The sequence below is a fragment of the Molothrus aeneus genome, chromosome 4, assembly GCF_037042795.1.
Source record: "Molothrus aeneus isolate 106 chromosome 4, BPBGC_Maene_1.0, whole genome shotgun sequence".
Taxonomy (NCBI): domain Eukaryota; kingdom Metazoa; phylum Chordata; class Aves; order Passeriformes; family Icteridae; genus Molothrus; species Molothrus aeneus.
In genome coordinates this window covers 48,142,872-48,163,875 of record NC_089649.1, presented here as the reverse complement: position 1 = coordinate 48,163,875, position 21,004 = coordinate 48,142,872, and the positions used below count along the sequence as shown (strand labels likewise).

The 21,004-nt window shown below is 40.8% G+C and overlaps 1 protein-coding gene across 3 annotated transcripts in view; it reads left to right on the top strand.

Annotated features, from left to right (window-relative positions):
• Positions 1–10,665: 10,665 nt before the first annotated feature.
• GABRB1 (gamma-aminobutyric acid type A receptor subunit beta1) overlaps positions 10,666–21,004 on the top strand; it is a 108,069-nt gene continuing 97,730 nt past the window's right edge. For 2 of the 3 annotated variants that reach the window (XR_010783516.1, XR_010783515.1), the window contains exons 1-3: positions 10,700–10,745; positions 10,840–10,931; positions 11,009–11,076. Coding sequence is in view for 1 of the 3 variants with exons in the window: in XM_066548460.1 (XP_066404557.1) it covers positions 10,666–10,745; positions 10,840–10,931; positions 11,009–11,076 (240 nt within the window). In the remaining 2 variants the exon portion in view is untranslated. Of the gene's footprint in view, positions 10,746–10,839; positions 10,932–11,008; positions 11,077–21,004 lie in introns of all 3 variants that reach the window. The other variant, XM_066548460.1, reaches the window with a different exon arrangement.

The following is a 21,004-nucleotide window of genomic DNA, read 5'->3' as shown; positions in this document are numbered from 1 at the left end:
ACTGCTCTACAGTACCATGGTTATTTTAACACATATGTCCTTGATTGCTTGGAATAAGACTAGAAAATCCTAGTACCAAATATAAATATATATATATATACACATGTATATATTGCTATTACCGATTGCAAGAAGATTTATATGGATTATAGTGATTGACACATGGATGTTTAAGGAGGTAAACTGTGAGCTTCATATTTAAGGGGACCTCTCAGTGTTTGTGGAAGCATTCACTGCAGGAACTGCAATTTGGGGCAAAAAAGTGTTGTCACCAAGAAAGCACTAGAGGATTCATGTGCCTTCATGTCTTCTTTCTTATCTGACCCCAATACTTTCCTGGCACATGCATTCATAATTTGACACATCACTGACCCATGTCACATCTGCAGCCAGGGCCATCAGGACAAGTTGTAGTCATGTCCTCATTGGCAAAGTGGGAAATCAAGGAGATTTCCTGATTTCTGTCTCTAAAATGGGCATCCCCAGAAAAAAACAAGAGAAAAAAACCCTCTTCGTGCAGGGGGAAATGCAGATGTTCCTAAAAGCAATACAAATCTGTCTCTCTTTCATTGAGGTGAAGGACATGGCAACCAAGGTTGTGGGGAGGAACCTGGGAAGCCACCACCCTGTATCTTGCCTTTCCCTGTCAAGGTTCCCACGTTTAATACAAAATGTGTCAAAAAATTTTGGTTGCCACGAGCAACAGTTGCACACTTCCTGCAGCACTCAGAAGCGACAGGCAGGGCAGAGAGGGGCAGGGGGCTGAGACAGGGGAAGTTTGTGGGGGCTGCCATAGCTCAGATGGAGAGGGGAGGAAGGCTGGATGCTCCCACTTGCAGAGTCCTTCAGATTTCTGCTTTCAGGCAGAGCCTGCTGCTCTGCCTACTGGTTTTAAGACAGCTGCATCCTGCTGCTGGCAACTGCTCCCAGAAGGAACAAGAGAGAATATGCACCAACAAACTGCCTTCCTGGAAGGCTTCATTGTTCCCAGTCATTACATGTCTACTAATCCCAGAAGTTTATGAATCATGGGCAGATACCTGGGGAATGACTTAAATATTCCATGGAAGCCACAGTGAAGCCATTGGCAACAGCTCTAGTGATTTTCTCCCTGCCTTCCTGGTGCCTGGCTTGCACCAAAGGAGGAGGAGCCTCATTTTTCTTTAAAAGGAGGAAAGAGTTGTAAAGTCTCTGGATTTTATAGTGCCAGGAAAAACCTGAAAAATTGACCTAGATGGTTTACAAGTACTGCATAAAGAACACAAAATCCTGCAGGCAGGTAAGTAAAACTGAGATTCTGAATCTCATGAGCCCTGTGGGGCTGACTTCTGGCTCTCAAAGGTCTGGGGCTAGCAGTACTTAAGAGGCCCTGTTGAAGCTGCTCTTCCCTCATGTTGCCATGCTGGGGGGTTGGTGGGCTGTGCCCAACACCACCTCTTCACTGACAATGATGTTCAGCTAAGAACTTTGCTTTGGTTTGGTTCACTTCTTAACGCTGCTCCCTTTGCTGACATCAAGCACGCTCACTTACAGACTTTCCTTTCTACCTTGAAAGAGGCACACCCTTCATAACATTTGGAGAAATATAATGGCAGCAGAAGAAGCAAGGAATACAGTCACTTAAAGGTGTTCTGCATCTACTTTCTCACAAGAGATAGCTCATATAGTGATACACCAAATATAGTCAAACCTGCCTTAAAATAAGAACATTTTTGTACTAAATAATAATATCAGCATTTGTGCATTAGGTAGAGAATATTCCCTTTCACATATTTTAGTATAAAAGCAAACAGAATGATTGGGGGGATAATACAAATAGAGCTGCCAAGCGGACTGGCCCAGAGGTAAGCAGCTGAACGAATTGGTGTTTAGACCTGTAAGTTCTGCTAGTAAAAGCAAAATTTGCTACTGTGGCAAAACACTAAAGCTACAAAAGACACTCAACTCGTCTGCTCTTCATTACCATCTGGTGGTTGTTGCATGGAGTGGCATTACTCACATCTCAAAGTTACTGAGTAAAAATTTCATATCCTCAGAAAGAAAAGGAAAGTAGCAGCAGTGGGCAGCGCAAGGGGGGTGATTTTGTTTTATAGGCATCAATAAAAAGGCATCAGGCAAAGAAACACTGAAAAGATGAGTGGGTAGAAAAGAGAAAAAATTAAGTACTTCTTTCAAGCATTTTAAGGTGTACCTTAGTATCATTTGCAAGGAGCTGAGAACTGCTTGGGATGCACTCTGAATCAAAGAACGAGCCACTTAAGGAGACAGCAAGACAAAGGAAGACACAACAAAGAGGTTGAGAATATGAGAAGTCAAATCATGCGAAAGATTGCTAAACCAACCCTTACAGTAGGAAAAGATGAGAGACAAAGGTTTCCAAATCATTAATTTATTGATATTTGTTCTTTTGGCCGCTTCTGCAGACAAAACTAAATCTTCTCTCAACCTCTATTCACTTCTGTCCCAAAATGGTACTAAAAACTGTCTGAAGCTAATACTGACATCACACAAATGCTTGATGCTGCTCAAGAGAAGCTCAAGAGAACAAGGGGATGCTCCTGCATCCCTTATGTCACCTTTTACTGCTTCCTGAGTTTTAACATGCTGCTCGTTGTTCTAAAAGAGAAATCATGATGGTTTCACCCTCTGAGCTGGGTTTGAAAGCAGCCATAAAAAGTTTGGTCTTTTCCAAAATGTATGAACAGTGAATAAAGCAACACTCCATGCTGTTGAGCCATTCCTCCTGAATACCTCTTCTAAGAGAAGTTATCCATGGGAGCATCCTTGTGCCCCTGTGCCTGCCACTGCAGTGGGAAGAGATACAAATAGGGGTTAAAAAACCACTAAAGCATCCCAGTTCTGTGATCTGGCTGAGGAACATCTTTGCCAATTCTCTGTCTTTGTGTTCAATTTCTTTTTTTCTTCAAATTCTTAACTTTGCACTTATTTTAGTCTTTATTTTAAGGTTCTTTTTCAACTAGCTAAAAGCAGCTAAATGACAGGGCACAATCCATTTCTCAGTATATGGACTGCTTCCAGTGACTGCTGCCAGCCCACACAACATATATAAATCATGGATTTTAGACCTGCACCCCTTCATCACTTAAAGAGAGAAGTAAAATTACTGTTGTCTTACAATTCCCTGATGACAAAGTGACTCCCAGCAGAAGAGATTCACACGTGCTCTTTATTTCAGCAAGCCAGAAGCATCTGTCTCACTCTTCAAATGTGCTCCTAAGACAAGAAAGGAGTGTGCAAGCAGCTGGTGTGTAGGATTATTGCATTTGTTAAAGTCATGCCTACTTTGTTTTCTCCTAGCGTAGGTATGACTGTGCATGGTGGTACCTAATGCTGTCATTTTCATGGCTGTAAGTTGACAACAGAATTCCAGGGGAATTTGCCATCATCAAAGAAAGCATCTTGCAAGTTTTCAGTCTGGCAGGTTTTATTGTTATATTTTGCTCTTTCCATAAAACTCACTCTTAAATATGAGAGGTGTCATATTTGTAAACATATTCTTGAAATACAATGCAAATTTTTGTTATTGTCACCTCCATCTTTGGAAGCAGCAGACAACCTTGATAATGAGTGGAAATATAAAATGCCTACCTTTCATGAGGCAGGTGTAACAGCAAGATAAAGAACTGTTTCTATTTGCGATGCCCATTCTTGGCTCTGTTCAAGCTTTTCCTTTTTAGGGTTTTAACATATATATATTATAAATATATAATTCACAACCTACATATTGTTAAAAAACAAGTACTATAAAATCTCAACCAAAATGTCTGTTTCCTTTCTTACTGAACTTGGCTGTTTTAGGAGTATGTGATTTGGAGTGTGGGTCTTCAGTGCACTAGGAATAATTTTGGGTAGATTTGATTTTAAAACTGGAAGTGGTGGCCAATGGAAAAGGCCTGTGTTCAGCACCAGTTTTCATCACAAATCAGATTTAAGTCAAAACCCCAGCATTTCTAATGTAAAACTAGCTTTGAGGAACAACTAGCCAGGATCTTCAACCTTCTCAGCAATATAATACACCAAATAAGCAGAGGCTACGGGAGATTGAAAAGGAACTGGAACTACCATTTCTATGGAAGAATTATAAACCAGAAGTAGAGGCATAAAGCAATATTACCACCCTTTAAGTCCACAAAATACTTGAAATTGGAAGGGGAAGATGAGTAGCCTACCTCCTGCTCAACTGCAGAGCCAAGCTCGCTTTCTTCCCTGAGCTGCATTAACCTCAAAGATAGACCAGGTTGCTTAGGAGTATTTTTTAATTCAAAACTTCTTGAGAGAATAAAATGCAAAAATTTATATTTTCTCAAAGAAAATTTCATTTTGATCCAGTTTTTACTTGGTTCTTCCTGAGAAAGCAACTCTCTGAGCTACACAGTTATGGAACATACCTCCAGAGAAATTCAGTATGTGACTAAATTCAGCCATTCTATCCCCTTATTGCTAGAAGAAAACAAGCTAGGCTCTTATTTACATGACTCACATTCACAAGTGTTTGTAGTGAGTGCATCACATCACTGAAATGGGAGAAAGAGACACATTGCATTCTAGTGGCTCTGTGTGGTAAAATGCTTGTGAGTATGAGAATACAACTCATAACCTGATAATTTTAATAAGGATTTGCAGTGAGCTGCTTCAGAAAACAATGGAAAGGCAAATCTGGGTTAAATTAATCCATTTATCAGAAAAATAATTTTTGAGCCATTCAACTAACAGTGCTTTGTTTCTTATGCTAAAAAAAGAGCAAAAAATAGCCTTTACAAATGAAGACAGGAGCTGGCCTAAAAAGCATAGCAGCAAAGTTCTCAATCCTGCAAATGTAAAAGCACCTTGCCACAGTATGCATCAGCCTCTTAAAACCAAGGGAGCTGCCTGTAATCAAAAGGTATACATGTGCTCAATTTCTCCAGGATAAAACATCAGCTGTTAACTCTTTCTGTCCTGCTTCTGACATACTCCACTACTGAAAAAACTCAAATTTAGGAGCTGTATAAAAGGAAGTATCTGAAGTACCTTTAAAGAAAAGTCAAAATCATCTTTCATATTTCTCTGTTTTGTAAATACCTCCTTAAAACCAGCTTCTGCAGTGCTGCCATCAACTGCCTTCCTTTTCCAACAACACTTAAGATGACTGGCTCCTTGTAGTTAATATGTCCATAAAAACTATACAAATGCATGCAGACTAACTGCTGCCTTCACCTTCTTCATGTCTGTCTGAACACTTATGGCTTGTCTATCCTTATTTACCCTGAATGGTTTGTTCTCTGAAACTAAAATTGTCTTTTTTTATAATCTCTATAGAAACTGGCACAAGACCTTACTCTTTAGCCCCTACTACTTCTCTTGAGCCAGAATCAGAGGCTGAAGGAGCTTCTGAATCTTTCACAGATGGGATGAAGGACTTTGAAGCAAGGTTGTTACCCATAGGTGGTGAGGAGGGAGGGCAAAGGAAATGTGCTGCTCTAGTGCTGCTCTAGGGTTTTCTGTCATTAGGGGTGCAGTACTGGGCATGCACATCTTGAGAGGAAACAAATTCTCTAAGGTAAGAATGGATGTTGAATGGTGGTCTAGACAAAAAGCTGGGAAATCTAAAAAGGGATTTCAAATGAGTAGTACATATGTTTAGCTGACATGATTAAAAGACTCACTAAATTATCCTGGCTATAATTATTACAGGACAAAATCCTATAACTCATATATTCTCATTTTGAATATTAAAAGTGAGTAACTGATTCACACTTTTGATATTTACTATTAATTCCTTAAAAGAACTGTCCTGAGCATTTTACAGTCCTTTAAAACAAAGTAGAATATGCACTGTAGAAAGACCTTAATTGATCTTTACAGGGTATAAAGAGAAGGATGAAAATGGAGCACCAAGAGGAACCTTTTTCTTTCCTGAGATAAGAGTGAGGGCTTGCTCAGAGAGACCCAAAGGAAAGGGAAATAGGTGTGAGGGTGAGGTGATCTCCTTAGTGTGTAGCAACCACACTGCCTACAGATCCCAGGATAAAGCACAAGTTCAGCATGGCAGTCCTCAGCTCTTGTCAATCGTTTGTGCAGCTTTGCTGCTGTACTGAAATCCCCAAGGCACACTAAAAGTACTTCCAGCTTGCAGTTTTCTGTCATTTGAGAAGATGGCTCAAAAGCTCTATTTGACTCGAGGGATTGCTGTAGGTACAAAACAACAATAGCACTATCACTAAGCAGATGAAATAAGTGACCTATTTCATTACCTGCCTCTTTATGTATAAATATGAACAAGATTTGTTTTTTACCTGCCCAGGTAGTCATTTCACAATTTCAAGGTTTCACTTCATAGTTTTCAAACCCAACCATTCATCTTAATTGTTAAAAAAATTGATCTAAAATTTTGAATTTATATAATTTACATAATTACTGCAAAATGTTGCCTGCTCAGTGCCAATTAAAAAAAAAATGTTTACCCATCCTAATTCTCATTTTTCTTTCAGCTGTGTATGTAGTATGAAAAATCCACACAGCAGTTCCAATTGGACACAGACTAGGAGTATCCAGGGTCTGCAAGTCCCTATTTGCACTATCTCAAAACCTGTCAATATCACAATTATCATTTTCAGTTACCACCTCCACATACAAGGTCTACACTGTGAGGGACACAGCTCCCCATTTGTTTTGAGCAGAAGCACAGAGACACCTACTTTCATTCTACTTTTAAGAAGGCACAAAATATGAGTAGAGAGAGATTGCATAGTCATAATGTTTTTATTTCTTTAAAACTTGTGGTCTTCCTAAACCACTTTAGGAAGTGCTGCCTACAGAGCTTATCTAGCGGGACACAGAAAGAATTTCCAAATTTCCCTCTTTTTCAGTGATCTTGCTTTTTTTTTTAATTAGCCAACATTATCTGAGCAGGACATTATCTTTGTATGATGTGCACTTTCTGGTGCCAAATTAAAATGAGCAGTGCAAAAAAGGTATTTAGTAAAGTGGAAACAATATGTGTAAGAAAAAAGATGCCATCCTGAAAGATTAAACATAATGAAGGTAAAAAATGAACATGCATTTGGCCCAGGATAGTTTCTGCATCATGCTCTATGATTATATTATTTGTCTTGCTTCTAGTAAGTACTTGACATGCCTTAGAATATGAAAAAAAGGTCATGGTTAATATGATAAAACTAGTGGATTTCAATTGGTTTCATTTATTAGTGCTTACATATGTCGAACAAATATGAAATTATTCCCTGCCCAAAAGGTCTGCCTTGTCTAACAAAGACCAGAAAATATATTTTTAAAATCTTATGTACAAGTTGTATTTCTATCTCATAGACCCTGTACATACTAAACCCAGAGTAGAAATGATTGGGAAAGAAACTTGGCACTATCATTAGCAAGGGTTTCAAAGTTTTGAACAACAGTATGAGGAAATAAGCATAATGAAAGACCATAGGAGCTGAAATTGATGCCACCACGGGTGTTTGAAAACCAAATTGGGCTTGGTACAATGGGGTTACAGCTCCCATAGGCTGTGAGCTGACTGCATGCCACCTCAGCACGCTGCTAGGTTCACTAAGCAGCACACATGGGTCAGGGTGGTAGGTCTGCCATGGGAGCTCAATTCACTGACAGAGTGGACAGGAAAGGTAATAGCAATAGAAATATTTAATTATTTCTGTGAAGGTAGAAACTTCCATGCAGAGGACATGCACTTTTCTTGGTATAGCAGCTGTGTTATAGCCAGTCTTATTAAAAAACCACAGATTTATAACTCATATTTCAGAGGTGAGAGAATTAAAAATATTGAAAAGTAGTGCCAAAACTCTCCAGATTAAGCTCCTAGAATTTTGGACACTAAGCAGCCTGATTTCCAAAACTGCAAATTAGCCATCTACTTAGTTGTCTATATTCCAAGATGCCCAAAACCCATGCTGAGTACCCACCAGGTTTCACTCAGCCTGGGTGTTTGAGCAAACCCTGTTGGAGAGGATGGAAAGACACACTGCTGCATTTTGAAACGAATTTATTGACTGCAGAAGCAGCTGCCATATTAAGCACATGTCAAAAACAGATCACCAGACGACTCATCACCTGTATAAGCTTTTAGAAAACATTTGTAAATGATAGTCATAATATTTGTGTGTAAGCCCCTTTCCCATAGTCATTCATTTTGGATGTCTTTGTTCTTTGCACAAGGTGTTGTTAAAGAGATCCTGAAGCAAGAACTATGTCACATGGAGTGTTTTATCAAAATTACATCAAAATTCTTCCCCATTGGTGGCCTGGAAAAGCATACTGTGTTCTCCTAGAAACAGATGATCTGCAAAGAGAGCAGAACTTCCAAATTCTTAATTAATTGACTACTTCAGCTAGCAACACGTGTGAGAGTGGAAGTCCTGCTGATAATAATGTACCTTTTTAGTCCTGAAAACAATGGAAAACAGGTCTCACTCATGTTTCCATCATCCTCCCCATAGGGCAAGAGAAATCCTTCTCACCCCCTCTGCCCCGGCAGTGTAATGCCATGCAGGTCCTCCTTTGTATGGTTTTTTAAAAAGACATATAAATCTCTTTGTTCCCAAGCCCCCAGTACTGAGGGATCTGTTCAGTATTGTCTCTACACTGCAGAATATTTGTAGCTGTTTCAAAAACCAAGCTTAGAGCCCTGATGTTCCCAGTAATCAAGCTGTACTAAGTGGAGTTGAATTTCAACAATTTGGGTCTTATTTTTGGGATGTTCAGTGGAGGAAGCTCAAGGCTGGTGTCCTCGACAGGACAGCTTGGTTGGGAGAGCTCTCAGAGGAACCAGCTTGCCCATAGGAACATCCTCATCCCTCCTGGAAGTATATTTGCTGGGCTGAGGCATCCCTGATTGCAGGAGACCTGCAGGACAGGCTTTGCTCATGCCTTTTCAGACCAGATGGTAAGATCAGAAATTCACCTAAAATAGTTCAACCACTAACGTGCATTCAGTCCAGGGACCAGACTACAGCTCATCTGAACTAAAGCTGCCCTGAAATGTGCTGCAGATTAAGAATTCTAATAGAATAAACCTCTGCACTTATGCCTTAAGACAGATTTTGGCAAGCCATGGGGAGCAGTGGTCTCCATTAAATACAGGCATAACTGACTTTCACATGGCTTATGACAAAGCTAAATGTAATGCTGTATACCATCAAGAAGTAAAATATATAGCTCTATGGTAAATCCTAATTCAGAAGAACCAGGTAGCTTTATGATGGCTGTGTGGGATACAACTCTAATTAAAGATACTATTTGGCAGACAGCTATAGGTAGGATTGGTAGGATTTCTTTTTTTTTTTTTTTAAGCACTCTACCCAAGCCACACCAATTATAATTGGACAAATCTCTTTCCAAACAGCAATCCTAAAGTACTCTCAAGTTGAGCTGGGAGGTCACATTTTTCAGGAACTAATTACTGAACTAGGAGGAAAAGAAAAAAATATAAAACTCCTAAAAGAAAATCGAAAATATTTATTATATACTGTAACCAAGAACTGATAAAATAATTCTTTTCATAAATTTGTACACTTATGGTTGGAGAAAGCAGATGTGAGATGAAGGATCCCATAGTAATCTCTCAAGAAATACGTTGGGCTCCTTCTCCAAAAGGGACAAATTTTCATAGAAAAATGCATTGTTCAAAAATTTGTTCCAAAAGCTGCTCAAAAGTATCACTAGAATGTGTGTCAATATCAATATTCCATCATTTTTCAAATATCGTGGCATATTTCAGCTACAAGAAACATCACCAAGTCTGCTATTTCTCAGAAACAAGTCTGCATCAGCAGGCTGTAGCAGACTCAGAAGCATCCAATATGTATCCCAAGGGCAGCGCACGCAGGACTGTGAAGCGCACAGAGATTGGCTGAACCTGAAAGGGATAAATGTTATTTCTGCTGCGCTACGGTGCAGTGAAAGCGAGGGGCACCGGCAGAGTCATGAACTATTCACAGGGCTCCGATCAGCCACTCTGTAATGATGCACAGGAAAGGTCAGGTTACATTAGAGCATCCATTCCGAGAGTCTTAAAAAAGAAGACGTTCTAAAAGCAAGATCAGTTACAAAAAACATTGGTACCGGGATCAGTTTCCCGGGGCACCGCGGGTACCGCTGCGGGAGCGCCGAGCGCTCCGCCGGGCGGGCGCGTCCTCAAGCCCCCGCCGCTCGGCAAAAGGCGACCTGCAGCAAAACGTGCTATTTTGTCCAAATGGCCGTGCCCCTTTCACTTCATGGCTAACATAACATCGAGGGAAATTTTCACGCCGAAGCGCCCTCAACAATCATTCACTGTCTCTTGACGGGAAGCCGGCGCTCCAGCGATTGGGGTTGCGCCCGGCGGTGGCAGCCCCTTCCCCTCGGCAGCTCGGGGGTCTCGGTCCCGCTGTGCCCCGCCAGCCGCGGGGCCCCGCCGCCCTCATGGCTGCCGCGGTACCTGTTGCGGCGCCGCGCCCTCGGGCCCCGCTCCCTCAGCAGCCCGCGGCGGGCGCGGCGCGGCTGGGCCCGGGCGTCCGGGGCGGGCAGAGGGGCGCCCGGGGCCGCGGCGCTCCGCTCCGCGCATGCGTCCCGCTCTCGGGAATTGTCTCTCCCCGTCGGTCCGCACCAAGTTCCAGTCCGCGGCTCGTCCCCCGTGAGGCGGCGGCCGGGATGGGGGCGGCTGCGAGGCGGGCCGGCCCGCGGGCGCTGCTGCTGCCGCTGGCGCTGGCCGTGGCGTGCGCGGCGCGCAGGTGAGCGCCGCCGGGCTGCGGACGGAGGCAGGGAGACAGGCGGGCGCGGGGCCGCCCGGCCGCCTCCTTAACCCGCTTGTGCTTCTTCCCGCAGCGCCGACGGGCCCAGCAACATGTCCTACGTGAAGGAGACTGTGGACAGGCTGCTCCAAGACTACGACATCCGCCTCCGCCCGGACTTCGGAGGTGAGGCGCCCGCGGCCCCCCGACCCGCGCCCCGGCCCCTCCAGGTGCGCTAACGCCGCCTCCCGCTCCCCCCGCAGGTCCGCCCGTGGATGTGGGCATGCGGATAGAGATCGCCAGCATCGACGTGGTCTCGGAAGTCAACATGGTGAGTGACCCTCGGGCCGGACCCCACGGCGCCCCGGCCGTGCGGGCGCTGCCGCAGCCGCGGGACCCGCGATGCCGGCGGCCGGGAGCCCGGCTGCGCAGGGATGCGCGTACCGAGCCACTGCGATTGCCGCAAAATAACCGAGCACGTCGCAGTTGCTAGGAAAAGTTATTTGCGTTTTTGGGATGATGTTGGCATGCCTGTGGTGGCACTTCAGAAGAGCTCCCTGTCCCGGTCAGAATACCTATTGCAGGTTTGAGGTTCTGGGTCCCTCTTGCCCTGGTTTGCCCTTTGCGTAGTCAGCAGCTGCCGTCGGAAATGCTGGAGTTTCTTGAACTGTAGCAGCAGATGGCCAGATGTGCGTGTTTTCATGTTAAATTATTTAAAGAGTTAGTTCACTTTGCATGTAGTAGCCTTGAGTAAAAGGTGCAAAGAGAAAATAAGGACTTCTAGAAATGCTCTTTCTTGTAGAAGGGAAAAAAACAACACTGCAGAATAAGTACTTAAGGATGCTTCCTGCTATCAAAATCAGAAGTCTCGTAGCTACAGGTGTGAAACATATTGCGTTTGATTTCAGTTCTCCTGCAGGAAGGAATGCTAATAGGCAAGCAGGTTTAAAGAGCAAAAATGTGACTTTAGTGCCTGCCTCATTTGACAGCCTTTTCCCAGAAGAAGACAATGAATCAGTTGCAAGTTTGAACGTTGTACAAAATCATGTTGAATTAGTCAGCATCATGGGCATTTTGCTCTCACTCTCTTTTCTTATGTTTGATCTCACTTGAAAATCTCAGTTGCTTTCTGTACATAAGGGAACACCTACTTAGTTAAAAGAAGCTTAGAAACCTTACATTTCCATCCTGATCAGCTGTTTATTTCACTGGGTGATATTTGCCTGTTTGAAGTAATTTACCCAAAGGTGGGGATTTCTTCCTTGGTATATTAGTTAATAGCTGCTATGCAAACAATCTCTTCATTGATTTTTTTTTTGTTTTGTTTTCATTCTTAGGTTTTTTTCTGTTGTTTGTTATATGTATCACAGGTTCTGTTTGTGTGCTACTGTTTTATTTGCTTATGAATGAATATGTGTGGTAGAGTGGGGAGGAAACAGAATTTGTCATGTTGTGTATAGCATACCAAGGTCTGCAGACAAAGACATTTTGCAAGTTTCAGCTCCTGGTCTTCCTGTGTTGTACTTTCAGGGAGGAGCATGGTGCATACCACACAGATAAGGCAGAGGAAACAGAACACAGATCTTATCAAAATAGTCAAAGAACAAATCTACTCCAACTCCAAGCTATTTCTGTGACACTGTAGTGGGATTGCTGCTTTCACATCTGGAAAAAGCCAAACGGAGCAAAACACAAAAACACCTGTTCTGAAAAGTCCAAAACTTATCTTGTAAAATCTCAACACCTGAAATACTGTTAATCTGTAGGAGGTGGATGTGACAGTTTCCAGTGGCAATCTCACAGGGTATTAATTGTCATTAATTGTCACCAGCTCACAGCATTTCTTAGTTGCCTCCTGTACTTATCAAAGCTTTCCTCTCTGTTCCAGCACTTGCACAGTCTCTGAGAAAGAGAAGTTATATGCTAAATGGATTTTTTGTATAATCTCTGTGTGTAGGGGGCAGCTTGACTAAAACTGGTCAAAAAGTAAAAAATGTTTTCATTTCATAAAATGCCACATCTCACAGTGGAAGGAAGCAACTGGTCCCAGCTGTAGCTGTAGCCATTCCTGAATGCAAAATATGGAGTCTCCATTCTGAATCAGTTTAAAAGGGCTTTGATATCACAAGTGCTACAGTGCTACCTGTACATACCCATATCTAGTGTTCTGTGTTGCAAGGTCTTTATTGTGTTGCTAGAGATTGTCTGCCTTGTTTTGGACAGTGATCAGTAATTTCATCCATCATTGCAAAAACAAGGTGATTGATATCTTGGCATAATAAGAAAAGGTTTTTTACCTAGTAAAATGATGCTTTCTTCTGGTACTTTTTTTTATTTCTGAGAAATCGTAGCCTTGAGATGCTTAATGTTGCAGTCACATGTAAGTCATTAATCTTCTTTTCCTTTAAACTCTGTCTTATAGATTTTTTTTTTAATTTATTTAGTAAGAACTACTGTTCTGTGGCTTCAGAGCCAGAAATGTTTTTCAGAAGATCTAAGTTTACAGTGTCCTCTGGCTATAGAGCAGTTTTGTTGCTGAAGGGATAGGAGAAAGGAGGGCAATACATCATATGAGGTCCTCCTGACAAGAGAGTCAGGTTGGATCCACTAGAGTTCAATCAGTCTCACCCTAGCAGTATTGGAGGGAATTGTCTTATCCCTTGGCTTTCCTCAGCAACATGAAAACGTATGTCTAGAGTGATAGAGGCACACACTGCCAGTCATCGTGCCCACAGAGTTAAATTTTGTGTTCCAGTCTCAATGCATAAATAAGAGTAAATATTATACATATATATATATATAGAGAGAGAGAGAGAGAGGTAGAGAGAGAGAGAGGAGGTGCTCTCCTTTGGTGTGTTGGGTGAGACATGGTCATGGGTGTAGACTGTCTGCCATGTCAACAGGGTGATTTGTATGTCCAAGTACATCCAGTCCTTGGGTAAAAAGTTGAGATATAGGCAATAGAATTATTTTGAATTCTGCAAGCACCAATAGTAGTAACTGTCTGTTCGAGCAGCTTGGCTGGTTGAAGTGGCTTGTGCTAATCTGTGAGACTATTGTAAGATACTTTACTCAGTTAATGAAGCAAGTTTTAGTTTAGTTTTCCATCTGATTTTCACAGCCTTGTTGTGGTAAGTGCAAGCATTACCTTCCAAAGGCACATGGTGACCTTTCTCCTTGTCTCAGTTAGTGACTGTTGAGCTAATTTTCATTCATGACAGAGCTCCATAAGTGTAATAGACATTTACATGAATATAGAGTTCATTAAAACCATGCTATGACTAGATCTATTAAGCTGCTGTGATGTCTGGTTTACTCTGATGCCTTTATGTGGTTGGCAGAAGGTGCTGCTTGTACATCAACAATAAACATGGGCAGAATGATTGGCAGTAATTAGTGTCATGCTTCAGGGCAAGCAAACTGATAATGTATTTATCTACTGAGAAAGAGTTGAGAGAAGTAACTGGATTCGAAAAAAATTGACATGCAGTACATGTTGTAATTTTCTCTAAAATGTGTTCCTTACTGAAGTAAAGGTGGTCAAACCTTTATAATGGACAAAAGATGTCATGTACATGTCCTAAAGTTTAAAAAAAATGTATATGATAAAGAACCTTTTATAGAGTAGTTAAAAAAAGATGCCAAAGAGGAAAGAAAAAAAAAGGAAAAAATCCTTTTATTTTATATTGGGAACACTGTTCCTGACCTACCATACTGATCTTACATTGATGGTGATGTAATTTCTGTGATCACAGACTGAAGGTTTCATGTCTCAGCAAAAAGAGGTAAATAAAGTCATGGAAAGAATGTATAATTCTTTAGCTTCTCTAAAATTGTATTCAAGGCTCTTACATTTATCTAATCTCCCAAATAAGCCACAAATCTTGCAGACATTAGTTTTTTTAACATTCCAACCTGTTGGGTAATGTCTTTTTGCCCCAGAAAGAATTTATATAGCTTAAACCACTGACTTTTTGTATACTTTTTGTAAAGTGGATAATTAAATAAGCCAACTGCATAAACATATATGTATTTATTATGTATATATATGTATATAGTTTTCCAGTTTGCCACAGAAGCATCCAGGGCCTAGAAGAGCAAAGGCCTTCCCTTTACTTTAGGGTTGATGTTAGCCCAGGTGGCTGTGGCATCCTACAGTGGTAGATGTTTAGCCAAGACAATCTGAATCTGTGGGCTTTAACACCTGAGCTGGGTAATGCTTAGAACCAAGGCACTGAAAGTTTGACCATTAATCCTGGCGGGCCACTGCTCATGCATTAGATCCCAACTCCAGAAATGGTAGAAGGACTTTACATACATGGATGGAGGTTATCTTAAGACCCTTTCTGCAGATTGAGAAAGACTTAAGCTGTGTTTACTGGAGTAGCCAGAATTTCACACATCTTATTCCTCCTTCCTGTCTTAATTAGGTATCTGAGAATTTAGCATGGTGGCTGTTGTCAGTCTCAACATAGGAAATAAATCCTGGGAACCAAATTGGCATTATGAGCCTCATCTCATACTCTTTGCATCACAGCAGCCAAGTCTCATTTTTTGTAATCATAAGTCTGGTTTATATAGAACTAAAATGTCAAAAATTCCTTTAGCCCCAGCCAGTGTGGAAACACAAATGATAATAAATGGTCCTTGGTCTAAATATATTTACCAGAAGATGTTCATATTAAACTAATTAGATTACACTAATTTTTTTTTTCTGAAAAGTCATAAAGCCTAATAATTATTAATGAAAATTTACTTAGCTGTAGTGCAGAAGAAGAAAGGAGAAATACTTTTTTGTTATATAGCAACTGTCCTAAAGAGCATGAAGGAGATGCAGAGACACTTCAATATTAATAAGAATGTTCAGTAACTGATTTTATTTTTTTTCAGCAAATATGGAAAAACTAATCAAGTAATAATACATAAAGGTCAGATCATTTCATCACTGTCTATTCCAAACAGGAGTAATTATATTAGAGAGTGAAATGTGGTATGAATGTAGAAATGGGTAGTTTGAGGTTAAATGACTGGGTCACTGTTCGTGGATGTTTTGTTGGATCGTTTTTGATTTGACAAGAATAAGCATTTATTCAACAAAATTGATAAACAGGCAAAACTTATAAAGCAATAATGTGAATGTTGTCTCTTAAGATCCAGAAATCTGATATATCTTAATTTTTTAAACCTCGAGCAAAATTGAGACCAGCTTCAGGGTTGATATAAGCTGTAGTCCACATTTTCCTTTAGGCTGACAGGTACAATACTTTTCTGATTTCAAGGCTTAGACAAACTAGCTGTGAATGCCCTTTAGAAAATATGTATTTTTTTTGTCTAATGTTAAACTCACAGTTCCCCACAAATGCAACTCTCCTGACTCCCCCAACAGAGAGTTAATCATATCGTAATGGTGCCTATGAAATTAAAGGGGTGACACCCTCTCCTTTAGTAGTGGAACCTTTAGCACCCAGTTTGAGGTCTGTAGGATTTCATTAAATAAGAGGTATGCCTGTAAAGAGATAGGCTTTTTAGTTGTGTAGAAGGGAAAATGAAAGGATTTCCCTGGCACTGCCTGTTTAGTGTACGTGCATCAAATAACATGACTGCTGTGACTGTGGAAACAACCAGCTGGGCATCTGTTAATGTGCACTAGTCCTACAGTTCAGTGGCACAAACCTTTGGAAACATTCATAGTGCCAAGTCGTTGTGTAGTAATGGAACACAAATTATTACCTCAAAAAGACCTATTCTCCTAAATTAACTTCTTTCTAAAAAATGAAAAATAAATCCATAAAATTAAATTTCTTGTTTCTTTTCTTGTGTGCAGGACAGGACAAGTGGTTATTTAAAAGCTTTCACATTTTCCACAATTGCATTTCCCATTTACTTCTGATTTTGGATTTTACATCTGACTTCTGAAAGAGAGTATCAGAACCTTCCAAACTAAGAATTCTTCTTCTTGAATAAGGAAATTCAAGGTATGCATTTCAAATGCCTGCAAAACATAGTCTTTTTTTTTTTTTTTTATAATCAGCTTTACTTTGTACTCTATTGCTTGAAAAGTTCCATACCTCCTCTAGGCCATAATAATTAATTATCTACCAACTGCAGCTCAGTACAGACCTGAAGCTGAAGCTGTGCAACCAAGAGAGGGAACACTCACACCACTAGTTCACCCTGAGGTTGGAAAAGGGGGGGAACCTCAGTGGAGGAACAGTGACAACCTGAAAAGCTATTACCAGAAAGACCTGTTCCTGTTCACAGGATGCCAGGTATTCTGTGACAGCAGTTCAAACTGTTAAATCAAACTCAGAGATTGGCTTTATTTAGAGGTATCCCCAACCGATGTGTTTTGTTGATCACTGTATTCTAAACAGCAGCTGCTTGGGAGAATTCTTGGTAGTTTTTTCTCTCCCATCCATCCTGAGTGTGCTGGACTTTAAAGCATCAGTAAAGGCCAAAAAAATAACTATAAGGTCTTCTGGCAGATGTTGACAAGTAGCCAAGATGGCCACTGGAAAGATTTTATACTTTAATGCTCTTTGAGACTCCTTATTTTCTTCTAGAAAGAGAACCCAGAATCTAAAGGTATGCACTTTTCATGCTTGTAGAATTCTCTCACATAAAAAAATCCCTGTAACTCTGGCAGTGCTCCAAAAAACATATTAAAATGAAATTATTTCCACCCCAAAGACTAAACTACTGCAAATATGCTCACAAGGAAATTGGTCGTAGGAGTCACTGAATAATCTAGCAGAATAACACCAGATAATGCAGTTGATTCTTTCTTTAAGCAACAACTGTGTTAAGGTTTACGTGGGATGGAAAATGTAGATCAGATTTCTTGCCTATCAACTTTTACAATAACCTTGCAAGGTTAAATGGTTGCTTTTGTCCAAAGCAGTGTCACAGTGAGGTTGACTTCATCCCCTGTTGGGGCAAGTCCTTAATGGTTTATGTCATGAACTAAGGAAAGATAATTTAAAAGATTCAAAGACAGCTTCTAGAAAGCTGTATTATTACTCAGACATCCACCTTATAACAAGATTGACTTGTATGGTTTTAAATGCTCACATTACAGTACATAGTTTCAAAGCATAGATTAATGATTTCAGACTGCCAAACTTAATTAAAGGTTGGAATAAATGTTCTCCATTAAAACTCATCAATCCATTTGACTGAGATGGAAGAATTTCAGTCATGTCTTTTTTAATTTCCTGTAGAAAGAACTGAAGAGTTAGCAAAGTTAAAACTGTTGAAACACATAAATGGTGTCTAAATATTATGCAGGATCTTAATCATATTAAAAGAGGAATTAAGTTAATTTTGTAGCATAATTTTAACCTCAAGAGCCTCATAAGTGTAACTGAAGTAACATGAATAGAAGTCATTGGCATGTAGATGTGTTTGTGCTTGTGTACAAATGTACACAAGCAGGTAAGGAGCTTCTGTAAGCACTAATTACTGCAGTGCTCCGCTGTCCCATCCAAGTGGCCTAGATGCTGATAGTCCCATGCTTTCAATGAATATGCTCACCGATAAAATTTCTTACACCACTAAAATGCAGTACATAATATCTCCACCAGCTCAACAGTTTACTCAGCAGCTTGCAGGAGCAGTTCAGCTCTCCAGTTTACATAATTTTAAAACCTTTGTTTCTTTTTAATTTTCTGTGTTGTTGCTCTTCAACAGCATGAGAGAGTAACTGAGACTGGAATTATACCCTCCCGTCCTGTGTTCTTCGTTATGATTTATCCTTTCCTTAATCGGTGTTTTTTTGTAAACCATTAACTGATCAAAATAATACACTGGTCAAGGAGGGAAATGGATGAGGTTTGGAGGTTTCATTCACATTAGCACATTTCATAGGCAGTGCAGTTTTGTCACTGATTTCCTATGAAGGGAACAAAACATGGGATTGACAGCCACCTGTAAATTCTGAAGTTAAATATTAATCTGTAGATGATTCTTACATATTACTCAGGCAAGCTTATTACCTGGGCTTATTGTGGAACCTCATGGTTTCAATGACTTTTGCACAGTTGCTGTTTGAAAATCCAGGCAACAGGTGCTCCAGATCATAGAGAACAAGTAAGTGGAAGCGGTGTTGCTGAGGACAACCTGTTGTGCCAGGGAACAGCATCAGGGCCTGACTGGGCAGGAAAGGACTGCTGGCTCAGCAGGGACACTCTGATCTCACTGCTGCTCTGCAGGGCCCATCAGGTCAAGCTGCTGTCGTGACAGATGGCTAATTCTTTTCAACAGATTTGAAACAGCAGTACTGTGGTAGATTATTTTTTATAGTTTTATATTTTTTCTATTTAGAACCTTTTACAATGCAGGCAACATTTTTTATGAATTGCGTAGTTTGTTTTTTTTTTCAAGGATGTTTGTGGGGCTAGAAGGAGCTTGCAATAAAGCAATTGTGCTGTTTTTTTTCTCATCTAAGTGATTACAGTAATGAAGAATTCAGCACAGTGTTATGGAAAGGAATTTAAAAATATGGAGCTCTGTACTTAAAACATTATGAATCTGTTAAACTCATTAGTATGCATAATTTTGCAATTTTTAGTCCAAAAAAATGGAAAGTCAGTATTTCATGTAACTTCTGTAAACAGAAGTGATCAGTACAACATGTTGCAATATTCAAGAACTCTGGAGCAAGAAGCTGGACAAACTTTATGCAACAGCAAGCCAAATGCAATTTTGAACCAATACACTTTGGTTGAAATACTTTATTAGCTAAGGTTTATATTTATCTGTGTGCTCTTGAGTCAAGAAAAATATATTTGCTGTCTTGGTAGGGGAAAAGATTGATCCCATTTATTAGCTGTTCTTCCACTTCAGAATATCAGCTCCAAATGGCTTCTCTGGAGCACGTGGAGCATTGACGTGCTCGGCTCACCTTGTTCATTGGTTAGGTTCCTCTGAAAATCAGTGAAGTTGCATCATCAGTAATGAGTCAAACAAACCTTACTTAAGGTGATTATACTTTCCTGCAGTAACTGCATTTCTTGGAAAAAAATTTGCCAGTAATGTGTAAACTCAAGACAAACTGCTCTGAACATACAGGCATCAAGAAAAAACTTTTTAAAATGTTTAATTGTTATGGTGATGCCTCTGAGAAGCAAAATGTAAAAAAGAATGAAAATGAGCAATTGAGAAAAAAACAAGAAGTCTGTTACCCTCATGGGAATATATTCTCTGTCATTGCAGAGTCTTGGTTTGCAGACAGCTTGGTTTTCCTTGAAGCATTTTTACTATTTTCCTGCTGCTGTATTCATGCATCCTAGCTTAGTGTTTAAAGTAAGGGTTGGAGCAATCCTTAGTATCAACACAGGCTGGGGGATGAACAGATCAAGAGCAGCCTTGTTGAGAAGGGTTTGGTGATGCTGTTGGGTGACAGGCTGGACTTGACCCAGCCATGTGCACTCACAGCCCAGAAAGCCAGATGTGTCCTGGGCTGCATCCAGAGCAGTGTGGGCAGCAGGGGAGGGAGAGGATTCTGCCCCTCTGCTCTGCTCTGGTGAGACCCCACCTGGGGTGTTGTGTCCAGCTCTGGGGTCCCCAGCACAGGAAGAACATGAACTCGTTGAAGCAAGTCCAGAGGAGGTCGCCAGGATGGTTAGAGGGATGGAGCAGCTCTTATATGAAGAATTGGGATTATTCAGCCTGGAGAAGACACCATGGGTAACCTAATTGCAGCCTCCAATCCCTAAAGCAGCCTACAAGAAAGATGGAGGGGACTTTTTACAAGGGCATGTAGTGACAGGACAATGGTTGATGGCTTTAAACAAAAAGATAATAGGTTTAGATTAGATATTAGGAAGACATTCTTTCCTGTGAGGGTGGTGAGGCACTGGAACAGGTGCCCAGAAGTTGTGGCTGCCCCATCCCTGGAAGTGTCCAAGGCCAGGTTGGATGGGGCTCTGAGCAACCTGGTCTAGTGAAGGCTGTCCCTGTCTGTGGCAGGGAGGTTGGAGCTAGGTGATGTTGTCCCTTCCACCCATAACCATTCTATGATGGTATAATTTAAACATTGGTATAAGAAGCTATCAGGTCTTTCCAAGAGTAATCTGAGACCTCAGTCTCCTTAGTCTATGCTGAGCCAGATCCAGTGAAAACAAAATGGACATAAACAACTACCTATGCATCTTCTTTTTTATTATTCACACCCACAACCAAATTATCAGAATGGCATGCAAGTCACAAGTGGGAATCTCTTCTGTTCTTTGTAGGTACCTTTGATTTTATTTGCATAT